This window comes from Ixodes scapularis, unplaced genomic scaffold (genome assembly GCF_016920785.2).
Source record: "Ixodes scapularis isolate PalLabHiFi unplaced genomic scaffold, ASM1692078v2 PGA_scaffold1__304_contigs__length_218370807, whole genome shotgun sequence".
In the NCBI taxonomy this organism is placed as follows: domain Eukaryota; kingdom Metazoa; phylum Arthropoda; class Arachnida; order Ixodida; family Ixodidae; genus Ixodes; species Ixodes scapularis.
The window spans coordinates 85,981,166-85,995,418 of record NW_024609846.1 but is presented as its reverse complement, the minus strand read 5'-3'; the positions used below and the strand labels follow the sequence as shown (position 1 = coordinate 85,995,418).

General features: G+C 41.3%; 1 protein-coding gene across 1 annotated transcript in view; it reads right to left on the bottom strand.

Annotated features, from left to right (window-relative positions):
* LOC121832955 (cytochrome P450 2H2-like) overlaps positions 1-1,138 on the bottom strand; it is a 74,765-nt gene extending 73,627 nt beyond the window's left edge. The window contains exon 1 of the mRNA XM_042290828.1: positions 1,048-1,138. Coding sequence (XP_042146762.1) covers positions 1,048-1,086 — 39 coding nt within the window. The 5' untranslated portion in view covers positions 1,087-1,138. The remainder of the gene's footprint in view (positions 1-1,047) is intronic.
* Positions 1,139-14,253: the final 13,115 nt, after the last annotated feature.

The following is a 14,253-nucleotide window of genomic DNA, read 5'->3' as shown; positions in this document are numbered from 1 at the left end:
AAAAACTGACCGCTGCGTAATCACTTCTTAGGGGCATTGTATACCGTACAAGTAATGGTGGAAATAGGTCATGGCTTTCACAACTGATAATGGTTCCTTTCCTTTAATGCTGTAGCTTTGTTCGGTTTTTAACACTCTGGTGACCTTCTCAACACTTCATTTTTTAAAAAAAGCCCCTTCAGAGCCATTTTGTATGTAGGACAAAACAGCATCTAAGCCGGCGTCGGTGTCGAGGACACACCAGCACTTTGGTTTTAAAAAAAATAGCAAAATAATTGAAGTTATGGTAAGAGGGTGCCTGAGCATGAAGAGTGACTCTTTAACTAATATATTCTATTTAAATTCTATGTAATGATCTGCCATTGCATAAAGCGGTGTGACAATCGTGGTGAAGCTTCTAAGAAATTAAGAGTATATGTGTACACACTCAGGTCTAAAACGCTCTTTACTTCGCATTGGTTTTGTGGTTGAGGCCTTTTCTTCTCATATGATGTCTTCTCAAAATCCGTCTGTGTTTTTGTTTTTAATTTTTAATCGAAGACAACGTTAGGACAATTTTTAAAAAAAATTAATGAGGTGTTTATACTCAAGATTAACCACCTTTAGGCACCCCTGTTGTAAATTATATAGAGATACGTTCCGAATCCGATTTATTCGGTCCCTTCCAAAAGGCAACGATTCGTTTGACTCATGTGCTATATAAAATAGAAAAATATTTGCAACGCCTCTCGTACACGTCTCCCCTAATAGTACACCAGCACTTTTGCTAGAGGGACAAGAACCAGCAATAAGCATGTCCGTTTCGGTAAATTCAAATTTTTCCAATTCAATTGATACAAACAAACAAAAGTATATGCGCTTGACTTAAAAAAATCATGCAGAATTAGTAGTTCAAGTTCAGCTCGGTTCCATTCCCCGAGTCATGAAGCGAACAGATAATTTTTCTATAATCGTTTCCGAGTAACCCATTAACAACAACTTGCTTGCATGTCATAATTCAGCTGCGACAAGAGGTTGCACCACGAAGTTTCAAATGTCCGTACTCACCACGGCCTTCTGGAGCACATTGTATAATAGTCCACCCATCGCTCTCACCGGAGAGAATAGCCTGTGAATAAGAGCGCGAAGTTCCGAGGAGTTTCCGATATCGCGTGTGTCGACTATATTTTTACTGGGGGGTTGCCTCTCGGGCAACTCCTTTGATAAGATATCTAGAGGAAGGCTGACCGAACGCGAAAGGACGGTCTGACATGTGCGCAATCGACCGAACGCGGACTTGGCAGAGAGAACCCCACTAAGAAACAAAGTAAGATCTTTAATAAACAATGCGCTCACCTGTTGCTATAGACCCTCTTTAAAAGTGACCACCATCAATTAGCTGTTGAGCTAATTATTGAACACGCAGAGTTTTGGGCATGCACCCTGAGGCTGTATGGGACACCAGGGATCTGTCAGCATTCGGCGTGAGCTCGGCTCAGCGCGTGCCAACGAGTGCGATGGCTGCTTTCGGTGAAGACTCGGAACCTATCACACGCTTCGTGTCCGAGAAATGGCTACGGCCAGTGTCGCTCGACGTGCTTTTAAAGAGGGTCCATTGAACGAAACCTCCACCTAGATGCCGAAAATGAACCGGGCGATATATCGGCAATTTAAAGGCTGTTTCTGACACTTGAGTTGAAGAATAAAATAAAAATTAGAGACGGAACTTTCTTGCCTTTTCAGGTTAAAGGGGAAATAAGCATGAAAAGCACCACTGTAGCTGTTTTTTTTTCTTTTGCTGTAAAACTTAAAATTTACCTTAAAAATAAATCGGAACGTGCGAAACTTGTTTCGTGCTTTTGAAGACGAGTGTATTGATCGCACAAAACCCGCTAATGTGGTCCCGTTAAATGCATGTACCCGGGATTTCAGCATGGTAAATACCCTGGTGTGGTTTGCGTTTCTTTTAATAGCATGAAACTTTTTTTTTAACTTCCGATTTTTATCTACATTTCAGCTGGTTTTCTTACTCATGTTTTCCAACCGTATACTTCGTTTCATTAAGTACAAACGCAGCCGACGCTACGAGCTAATGGGACTGATCAAACAACGTTAAAAGCGTAAGTCACTGGACCGTTTCTGCTAATGATTGGTTCAGTGAAGATGGAACACGTGCAGAGACATGACGAAGAGCATGATTGTGCGTTTTTTTTTGCGCTCTCTGATTGGCTTTATGAGCTTGTAGAGTCGGCTTCGCATAGACTTAAGTTGAAACAAAGTTTAAGAAGGATTTCCCTGGTGAAGACTTCGCCCAACGCTGCGCAACTTTACTCGGCTGACAAACACGATAAGGGGTAAGGTTCAGCCTCATTCACGTAGATATCAGTTTCGGACGTGGCCAGAACTCTGTGACGTGGGCACGAATCTACTACACGATGACAAACTAAGGGAGAGGAAGAGATAAGGCGTGGCGTGCGTGGAGGTCAGAGACCCAAACTCTGATTGGAAAGATTGGTGGGTAAACGCCAAGGCCAGCTGCCTTTGTCTTTACCCAGCGTCTCCCTTCAATTAGAGCGAACAAGAGCGTTATCTGCTCCTCGCGCTCGGTCTGGGGTTCGAGCGCCGGACTGGCGTTCGGCGTCCGACTTTCGATGTTCGACTAAGGTACGCCTTTTCGAAAAGTGACCAAAGAAAAAGTGAAATCTTAAGAATCCTTTCTTTTTTTTGGTTGTTAATTAAAAAGAAACGCTCTTCTGGATTAATTTGCTGCTCAACAAACCTTTACGCTCACGTCAACCTCTACTTCAATGTGCTCGAACTACAAGAAAATGGTAAATTAGAGGCACAGCTTCTTGCCGCGGTGTAATCCATGGGTTTTAGATACTATTAAATTACTCAAGATACTAATGCATCGCTGCCAAACTCGCAATAAAAAAATTTGCGCCTTCTTTTGGCGGTTTCTAAAGATGTAACACGATAGAATTATGTATATTTGCCAGGCGAGTTACCTGACGTCACGTACTGTTGCTCATTGTCTCGTGACGTTTTGCGACATTGTGGCTTCATTGACAAGACCTGACGTCGTGCGTCTTCACGTAACAGCATGACGTGACATAACGTGATGTCAGATGACTGCGATGTCATGTGACGTCACGTCTTGTGACGCATTTTTAAATGGCGTGGCACTGCCTCAATGATATGCAAGGTTTCTCGCTAGATTTCGTAGAGAGACGCTTTCAGTTTAATTAGCTATCGAGCCGGGACGCACAGACGCTCATAACCCAAAAGTAGGGCGGCCCTGGAAATGCTATCGCATGTAGAAGAGATAACAGTTCCAAAAATCCAAAACAATAGGCAGCGCATGCCTGTCGCTACAACAGGTGCGGAGTCAATACGCCATGCTCTCCAATTTCTATCAGTGCTTTTCGGGTTGGTGTCCTCGTTTGATTGGTGGAAGCTTTTCCCGTCAATCAACGTGATGATCTTCTTGGGACAATACAACTTGGAAAAGCTATAGGTATGCTGGAGGTTTAGCCTCCTAAAGAGACAGCCTGCCATTTTCATCCTCTTAATTACTTCTTTCCCCCTACAACTTCAATTGTTTTGTACATGACGGGATAGTTAAACGGATTGATAACTTGTACATATCTTTTTTGTTGTTGTTGTACCGACATATTATTTCTAAATATCTTACAAATACTAAATATTTAATTTAAATTTATTTTTACATTATCCTAGACGAGATATTTACTAGACCAGGGAGCTTCACCAAATGATTCGAAAATAGAAAATGTGGTTCCACTTAAACAGCTGGTTACAACTATGATCCTCTGAATTACTGACAAGTTTGTGTAACCAGTATATTTATTTATTTATTATTTATTTATTTATTTATTTTACAATACTGCAGGCCAGTTCTCTGGCCCAAGCAGGAGGGGCAAAAAATGCAACATATGGGTGCACATGAAAAAATGACAAAAACAATAATACGAAAGAAGACAAGACCACTGCTGCGGAATGCATTATCGAATTAGGTACCGTTCTAATTCCTGAATGAAATTGGCTGACTGAATAATGGTTTCTGGTAGCAAGTTCCAGTCCGAAATAGTGCGTGGAAAAAAACTGTGCTTAAAGGCATTTGTTTTTGCGAAGATGGGCTGTAGTGCGTGATCCCTAGTGTGTCGCGTTTTTCTTGAAGTTAGTTGATTGAGATATGGGAGTGTATTTAGGCTTACTCTGGATGTCAGGATGTTGTAAAGAAATAAAATACGAGTCATTTCCGACGTGTATCGAGAGGTGGTATTTGGTTATCCCTCATAAGTTCCGTGGGCGAGTCCAATCGATTGTATTTACTGAATATAAACCTAACTGCCTTTCTTTGTACAAGTTCAAGCTGGTGGATATCTTTTTTATTGTGGGGATCCCAAATGACTGATGCATATTAGAGTTTTGACCTGATGAACGTATTGTATGCGAGGAGCTTAACACTACTGGGAACGTGTTTGAGCTTTCGCCTTAGAAAACACAGTTTAGCGAAAGCTTTAGAGCAAATATTTGAAATGTGCGTAGACCAAATTAAACGATTAGTAATGGTAACACCTAGATATTTATAGCTAGTGACCTCAGGAATGGCAATGTTGTGAAGTTGATACTCAAATGAGCTTATATGTTTTTTTCGTGTAATTTTTAGAAGCACAGTTTTTTCAATATTCAAATCCATATCCCAAGCTTCACACCAGTGCTCTATCTCGATAATAGATTCTTGAAGCGCAAGACTGTCGTCAGCAGTGTTGATGTCTTTAAAAACAATACAGTCATCCGCAAACAATCTCATGGAAACAGACGAAGAAACCACTTCGGTTAGATCATTTATATAAATAAGAAATAGTAATGGTTCCAACACACTTCCTTGGGGCACGCCGGAAGTGACAGATAGAACGTTTGAAACATGGCCGTTAACATCAACGAATTGGGATATATTTCTTAAGTAGGCACTTATCCAAAGAATAATGTAAGAGGGAAGTCCTATGCGTTCAAGTTTATAAAGCAGTTTTGCATGCGGCACCTTATCGAACGCCTTACAAAAGTCTAAAAAAAGCACATCGCATTGCCCTGAATCATCGAGTATCGCGAGAAATTCATGAACAGACGTAACGAGTTGCGTGACGGTGGACATTCTCTTCCTAAATCCATGCTGCTTAGGCGATAAGATACCCTTTTCAGATAAGAAGCTTTTAATATAACCGGCCACGACGTGTTCCAATAACTTGCAGCAACTACAAGTAATTGAAATCGGCCTATAATTAGACACCAATAACTTATCCCCTTTCTTGTGAATCGGTACAACCCGAGCTCTATTCCAGTCATCTGGCACTACTCTGGTAAGTAAGGAAACTTGAAAAATCTTGGTCAAAAATTCAGCTAATTGCAGTGCATAACGTTTTAAAAAGGCATTGGGTAGACCGTCTGGACCAGAACTCTTTTTTACTTTCAGTTTACGCAACATTGACAAGACACCTTCGACTGAAGTTACTGGAACCTCGAGAGAATTTATAGGAGGGGCTGGTGTTCCGTTGTCATCTTTTGGAATAAATACACTTTGAAAATATTGGTTAAAAATTGTCGCTATTTCCTTACCCTCGGTCACAAGGTTCCCATCCACTTTAATTTTTGTTAACACTTGTTTATTTGATCCCAGATAACGCCGAAATTTCTGTGGGTCGCTTTTAATGAACTCAGGAAGCGTAATTTTAAAATAACGTGTTTTTGCTAAATTTACCATAGCCACAAGTTGTTTTTTAAGTTCCTCAAAGTACTCTGATGCAGTGTTATGTTGTCTTCTACGGCGCTTTAATTTACGCTTAATCTGAATAATTTCTCGGCTAATCCAGGGGTTTTGACGTTTATTTCGTACTTTCCTCGAAGGGACAAAGTGTTCGACGGAAAACTTTATAGCTTCCTTAAAATGTTTCCACAAGCCGGAAACGCTTTGCTCGGAGTTAATACTTAACTTATCATCAAGGTAATCGATTATGTCGATATCGTTAACTCGTTCATAGTCTTTAACATTCACAACAGAACGATTCCGCGTACTTCCCACGTGTCTAGCAGTCCAACAAAAAGACAACAAACGATGATCAGAGATACCAGGTTCAACACTTAGCACTCCAGTGAGAAACATTTGACTAACAAAAAAAAGATCCAAAAGAGCATTTTCACGAGTGTGCTCACAAACAATTTGATCAAGGTTTAAAGCCAGCATAATGTCTAAGATTCTATCACTGCAATCGGACATTCCATAGGCCAGTTGATTCCAATCAATAGCGGACAAATTAAAATCGCCTGTTACAATAACATTCTGTGCATGCTGGGCTAGAAGATGATCGTATAAGTTATCAAGGAACAAGTCGGCCGCATTTGGGGGCCTATAAACAGCACAAAGTAAAACAGTGAAACCCCACAGTGATATATTCAAAAACAAACTTTCATGGTCGTCAATCTGATCAAGTAAGGTTACATTGATATGGGACTTTGCGATAACTGCTACGCCTCCACCGCGTGAACCACGATCACGCCTAAGTAGTTGATAACCCGGTGGAATTATTTCATCGTCACGGATTCCCTCGTGGAGCCAAGTTTCTGTTAAACCAACTAAATGGGGGTCATATGAAGGAAGCAACAGTTCAAGACTATCAGTTTTATTTACAATGCTTCTGGCATTCAATGAAAGCACACGTAACTGATGCGACGGGGACCGTAACTGCTAAATGGTAGACTGTGTGCTACTCCCCGCCTGCACTGGGATGCGTTCATTAAAAGCGTCGTCCCTGCTCATCACTTCTACTGAGTTGTCTTTATTATGAGTGTCATTCCCACTCGCCGCCTGTACTGGAATACGTGTGTTAGAAGTGTCGTCCCATACGTAGTACGCATCGTTAATGCGAAGTTTATCGTTTACCAGAGAAACCTTCACACCGTGATTTTTATTGGTTTTAGCGGTCCGCCAAAGTTCTTTTCGTTTTCGGAGTGTTTCTGGAGAATAGTCGTTCTGAATAAAAATACGCGTTCCCTTCAGTTTCCCACTATTCCGCAGAACTGCCTGTTTTTCATGATAGTCTTGGAAATAAAGTATGACCGGCCGATCTTTAGCAGGCCTCCCCAGCCGATGAATTCTTGCCACGGAAGAACAACTTACACCCAGTTTATCCAGGAACACTTCTTTGATCACATTATGACGCAGCACCGCCTCCGTTTCCTCAGGAGAGTCTTTAATTCCAAAAACAACCAAATTCGCTCTCCTGCCACGGTCCTCCAGCGCGACTAACTTTAGGTTCTGCAATCTCATGGCCTCCTGCATCCTCATGACGCATTGATTTAAGTTATCCACGGTCTCAGTTTTCTCGAACATTTCTTTAACATTGCTCTCAAGCTGATTTATCCGCACACCAATATTGCTCACAGTTGACTCTGTCACTTCTAGCCTTTTCTTAACTTCGGCCAAATCATTCCGTATGGCCTTTTGACCTTCTAAAAGTGATTCAAACATTTCTTCAACTGTTGGGCCCGGGTTTTCTTCCACGTCCCCGCATAGTAATAATTTGCACACATGGAGACAATCGGATGCAATGACTAGCAAAGTACGTGGGCAAGGCACAACAACAAGGCATTTATCATCACTTCTACACGAGCATGTGTAACTAACCTGTAATAGTTCGAGAGGACACATGATGAGCGCTCTGTTCCCTGCGCTTTCGCCTTGCCCACTGAAGATGGTCGTGTGAGGCGATGGTCTTATAGGGGTCCAGGCAGATGACGTCCCACCTCCGCTGATCACGTGGTAGTCCAGGAAGGATTTGATGAAATGGCTGTTGTCAGCATGAATGCAGCAGCTCGATGACGTTAGGTGACATGCAGGGTCAGCAAACTATGGTCGCGAAGCCAATGCACTGGCAAAAGATAGCAGCAGGGTCTGTAATAGTTCGAGAGGATACATGATGAGCGCTCTGTTCCCTGCGCTTTCGCCTTGCCCACTGAAGATGGTCGTGTGGGGCGACGGTCTTATAGGGGTCCAGGCAGATGACGTCCCACCTCCGCTGATCACGTGGTAGTCCAGGAAGGATTTGATGAAATGGCTGTTGTCAGCATGACTGCAGCAGCTCGATGACGTTAGGTGACATGCAGGGTCAGCAACCTGTGGTCGCGAAGCCAATGCACCGGCAAAAGATAGCAGCAGGGTCTGTAATAGTTCGAAAGGACACATGATGAGCGCTCTGTTCCCTGCGCTTTCGCCTTGCCCACATGCACTCTAGCACAGTTAGAAAACAATAAATAATATTTAAATATTTATTTTTCCTCCCAAAATGTGTTGACTGGGGCAGGGCTCAAGTTCATGGGCATATTTTTTTTTCTTTTTACAATAATGATTTTTATTGTGTCTAAAATACTCTGGGGTGCTAATGTATGCTGAGGATACATGATTAATTTTATAGCGCAAAATATAGACGAACTACGGTGTAAAGGAAGTAAGATTGTCTAGGTATAATGAATAGTCCGCACACAATAAACTCACCTTTAGATAACGAAGACTAAAAATTAATTCTAAAAAATATTTAAGTAGGCTATGAAAATACGCCTAGATATTAACGATTTGCAGCAAGGTTTTTCTTTTAACTACCTAGGTGCGCTCTTCGCGTTAAATTCCCAGTGGAAAAGCCAAATTAGTAATATTTATCAACCTCGCCTAACTATATTTTCTAACTCCCCGGCCTTTGCCCTTCCGGTATGCTATTTAGTATCCCGAAATTTATAATAGTTATTGTGAAATCGACCAATGAAAATGATAAAAACCAAGATTCAAATATACCCACACTTTTCTGCGCCGTCACGTCAGTGGCAGGCAGGCTTGCCAATCGAGCGAGCAGTCTAAAAAATAAAATATGGCAACCATTTGTTCTGTGCTGGAGCGCGGCTACTGGAGCGAGGTTCCAAAGCATTCATTTGACACCATGAAACTGCTTCGAATCAGTCGGGAACAAAGTCTACTGTCCAAAGAGAACCCCTGCGTTCCACTGACGTCACTTTTTCATTGTGGCCAGTAGAGACTTTCAGATAAAAAAACAAAAGCACAGTGAAGACCAGAACTGTAAATTCAATAACTTCGCGAAAAAAAAACAATATTTTTATCATTTCGTCGTTTACCCTGAGACTGGGGGTTTTTTTGAAGAGCAGAAGAAACAGAAAAAACAGACAGGTCTCAAACTCAGCTACACGTTTATTTCAAAAACTTCCTCTTATATAGTTCGTTTTCGTCGTCAACAACCAATTACATACGACTTGTCCTTTGCACCGTGACTCTACAGGTTCCACTATATCACAAAAGAAGCGGACACTCCCAACGTTTCCAAGTGAAAAGGTTCTAGCAGAAGATATGCCTCACAAAGCCCCAAGCAACTCTTTTGTGTCCTCACAATAAACAGGACAACAGCCAACAACAACATCCCACTCACTTGGAAACGTTGGGAGTGTCCGCTTCTTTTGTGATATAGTGGAACATGTAGAGTCACGGTGCAAAGGACAAGTCGTATGTGATTGGTTGTTGACGACGAAAACGAACTATATAAGAGGAAGTTTTTGAAATAAACGTGTAGCTGAGTTTGAGACCTGTCTGTTTTTTCTGTTTCTTCTGCTCTTCAAAAAAACCCCCAGTCTCAGGGTAAACGACGAAATGGTTGACTTCCACCAGCTAGCCTGTACTTTGACTCTTTTCTCGTTAATATTTTTATATTACTTTAGCGATGTTTCTTGGTGAGTTTAGCAAAATTTCACGCAAATCGGAGACAATGAAAAAAACCTGTGTAGTTTAAAGACGCGTGAATGTTTTGATATATCGACCCTTCGCATTCTTTACTTCGCATTTGTGCATGGTCATCTGACCTATTCCATACAGCCCTGGAAAATGCATATACTATGTCCATACGTACAATTAGTCAATTACAGAAACAGACGATAGGAGATATCACATTTACAAGTCTAACCGACCCAAACAGACCTTTAAAATGCTACCAATCAATATATAAACGTGTTACGCGTAAGCACAGTATTCCAATAAAAAACACCCTAGACTCTACCTGCCATGATAAAATTAATGAAGCCTTTCCATTAAGTTTGTGTAAATCTCCAACAAGGAATATGTGGCCGTTCGGCCCCATAGGGGCGCCCGCTTTCCACTCCACCAACACGTCCCCCAGACGGCGTTCTCACAAGACCCTGCACGCAGCGAGGGCCGACACCCGACCTGCTGTTTGGGACCATCGCTCTTCCTTCTTCCAACGAAGCGATGCACTGCGAGGTGCCGGTATAAGAGGAAGTACAGCAGACAAAGCACGACCCTGGTCTAGGTGAGACGACTTGAGACCAGCGGCAGGGACATACGAAAACACCGCGTCTTTATTCCTATTCTGAATTCGGCCATGTAACTTTATTCAAAGTGTCTAGCGTTACGTCCTACGTAACCCAAGTTACGTCCAAATCTCCGCCTTCCCTAGGTTCACGGGGGAGAGAAAGGAGGGCGGGGGGAAGGGTTAGGTATACGCGTTTCAGTGCTACGTCCGGACGTAACGCTTGCCACAGCGAACTTTATTTCAATAAATTAGATATTTTAGTAAAATGAATATTGCTACATTGGTAATACCTACAAATACAAGGTCTGTTTAGTCATCTTTTTAACTTACCTTTATGTGAAAATACTTACGCTCAACGACTCATTGAATGTAGAAGTACACATCGCGACACTGTTAGCGCGAACACGACATCGACGCATTTTGTATTTTACTTCTAAATAGTATTAGCAAGCACGAAATTTTATCACTTACATTATAGAACTAAATGAGCTCTTTCCGTAGCAATAATAACTTGGATGACATACCTTGGTTTCAAAAAGAAAAACTTTAAAACCCGGCGATCGCTTGTTCGCGCTAGCAGTGTCGCGCTCTGTACATTAATTTGTAATGCTTTGCCAACAAATATGAGGCATAACTTAAATTTTTTCGCAACATAAAAATATTTTTTTTTAATTCGCAAACTGCATATTACTCCGTAACAAATTTTTTTAATTCGACAAACTGCATATTACTCCGTAACAAAACCTGGCCATTTTTTGTGCTGCAATTTCTACATGTGTGCAGTATTGTAAACTTACTGTGATTGGGCACGACACTATAGCCACTGTGGTTAAGGGGCCCAAACACTTTTTGTGTGTCTGCACTAAATTTCTGAAAAAATGAATAAATCTGAATTTAAATTTTCATCTGTATTTACTTTCATCTTTTAGTGTTTTTGGTCACCAATTATGTTTTCTCTCCGTCACCTTATTATTTAAAAATATATTTGTCCTGCGAAACTTAACTTCTTACTTACCTTCGGATCTAGGTGCTTTGTATATCTTTATCTTTCTTAATTTCTTTCAAAACATTCGATTGAGTTTCTCATGAACTTTTTCTTTTTAACTTAGTCAGTATAATATTGATCCTAACAGCTTGTACCAAAATAAATGTTTTATAACTGGTCTATCTCAGTTTGTCGCACTAATGGAGCTAATTCTTCCTTTAGTACTGTTACCTCTGATGTTCCCCAGGGGATCATTCTGGACCTCTTCTGTTCCTTATTTATATAAATGAGTTATCAATGTGTGCATCATCAATTAGTTCATTCACCGATGATTTATCCATTTATTTATTTATTTATGTCAAATACCCTCAAGGCCACAGGCATTACACAGGGGAGTGGGTGTTAGTAAGGCGACTAGTTGTAACGCTCCGAAAGAGGGTGCCGTAGCTGATGGTGGCGATATTCTCCAAAAGGTCGTTCCAGCTCACAATGTCGTTCGGAAGTTTAGTATAAAGGTAGGCCGTTGAGTTGCATTTGGGCCGGGCTATTTTGCTGGGATGATCAAACCTCGAAGAGACGTAAGTAGGCAGGTGAAGCAGGGAGTAATATAAGGGTGGGTAATAATAGATTTTATGCCGTAGACAAAGACGGGAAATGTCACGACGAATAGAAAGATCGGGGATGTCAAGCTGGGCTTTCATGGCAGGCACGTGAGTAATTAGACAGGACGAAACGAACGGCTCGGTTCTCGACGGACTCAATTGGGTTTGCTAAAATAACCTGGTGAGGACTCCAGATCAAAGACGAATATTCTAATTTAGGGCCGACAAGGCAAGCACATAGAATACGCTCAAGGACAGGACAAGAGGACTTAAAGTTGCGGCTCAAATATCCTAAAGTGCAGTTTGCTGATGCTATGATAGTATTAATATGAGTATGCCAGGAGAGATCAGAAGTAATGTGGACACCTAGATACTTACACTAATTAGTATAACTAGGGTTGTACCGCGAAGAGTGTGATTCCATTGGGGGTAAGATGGAGAACGGAAGAAACACATACATTTACATTTATCAATGTTAAGATTCATCTGTCCGCGTAATGCACCAGTCGGCTATTTTAACGATGTCTGTCTGTAATGTTAGGAAGTATAGTCGGGGGTCGTTATTTTTCTGTGCACAACACAATCATCTGCGAAGATACGAAGAGGGGAAAAAATGTGAAGAGGGAGATCATTTATATATATTAGGAAAAGCAGAGGCTTAAGAATAGTTCCTTGAGGGACGCCAGAAGTAACAGAAATGGCAGCGAAAGCTGCGTTGTTATCATTAACAGGCTGCGAACGATCTGATAGGAAAGAAATAATCTATTCTAGTACTTGAGGGTCAATATTTAACGTAGATAAGTTATGAAATAAAATGTTATGTGGGGCCTTATCAAAGGCTTTGGGGAAATCGAGAAACACCGCGTGAGTAGGATAACCGCAGTCCATATTCTGATAGAGGTCATTAGTAAAGGAGACAAGTTGGGTCTCACAGGATAGGGACATGTGAAAACCATGTTGAGAGCTGCAGAAAAAGCTGTTTGAATCAAGCAAAAGTACGAAGATGTTTGGCGATGATAGGCTCCAGAATTATGGAAGATATGAAAGTTAGGGAAACTGGTCTATAGTTGAGAGGGGATGTTTTAGCACGTCCCTAACAGATCAGAAGGACCTTGCCGAATTTCCAATTATCAGGTTCCTCTCCAACCTCGAGCAATTGTTGAAATGTCCTGGTTAGAAAAAGGGCATTTTTCAGCTTTGTACTACGAAGTCCTTTAGAACTTATATTATTGAAGCCACAGGAAGATAATTTTTTCAGAGAATGGCTGATCTTAACAATGCCAATGGAATCGACTATAATTTAGGTCTATTGGGAGGTAATCGCATGAGACAAAGGAGTCACGATTGCCAAAAGTAGGATCAGTTAAAACACTTAAAAAACGTTATTAAAAAGGGATGCATGCTCGCTATCCGGAATAAGAGTGCAAGAGTCATTAACAAGGTTAAAGAAAGACAGCAGTTTAGGATTCACAACAGACCAGAATTGGGGAAGGTTACTTTGAAAAATACTAGGCATGTATCACAAAAAAAATATTTGCTTACGCTGACGTAGCTCAATTTTATACTTACTGTCGCAATCATTGTGTCGTAACCAAGACACAGGCGTACTGATAAATTTGGCTGTACAAAAGAGTCGTTTCTTTTGGTTAGAGAGGGAACGGAGCGATCGAGTAAACCATGAACTCGAGGTATTAGATTCAGTTACAACGCGAGCAACGCAGAGTTCTATAAGGTCTTTAATTTTACCATGGAATAAACACCAATTGTTTAACACTTCTCGAACCAAAATTGCTTTTATAGGAGGGAAAGCTAGTACTCTGATACACAGGTATAATTAAATCAACATCGCTCGTATTGAAGAAAAGTATATTTTTACCACACTCACACACTTTACCACACACAAGAAAGCACTGAAATGCTTTGTGGTCGCTTCACCCACCTAAGCAGGAAATTTAATGGACAAATGGAGGGTTATTAGAAATAAATAAATCTAGGGTGCTGGAACAATTGTCTCTAACTCTAGTTGCGAACTGTACTAGCTCAGGTTAAACGTCAAACACAAACCTAGAAATGCACGGGCGCTTGCCCCTCTACAGAATTGTGCGTAGTACCGCTTCAATCTATACCGGGAAAGTTAAAATCACCGAAGATAAACCCGGGACAATCAAGACCGGAGCGCGGCAAGACGGGTAGGTCATCTTGTAGTCAATCAGTAAATGCCAATCGGGCGTCAGGAGGGCGGTAGTAAACACCTATAAGTACTGTCTCACAGGGAAACTTTAAATAC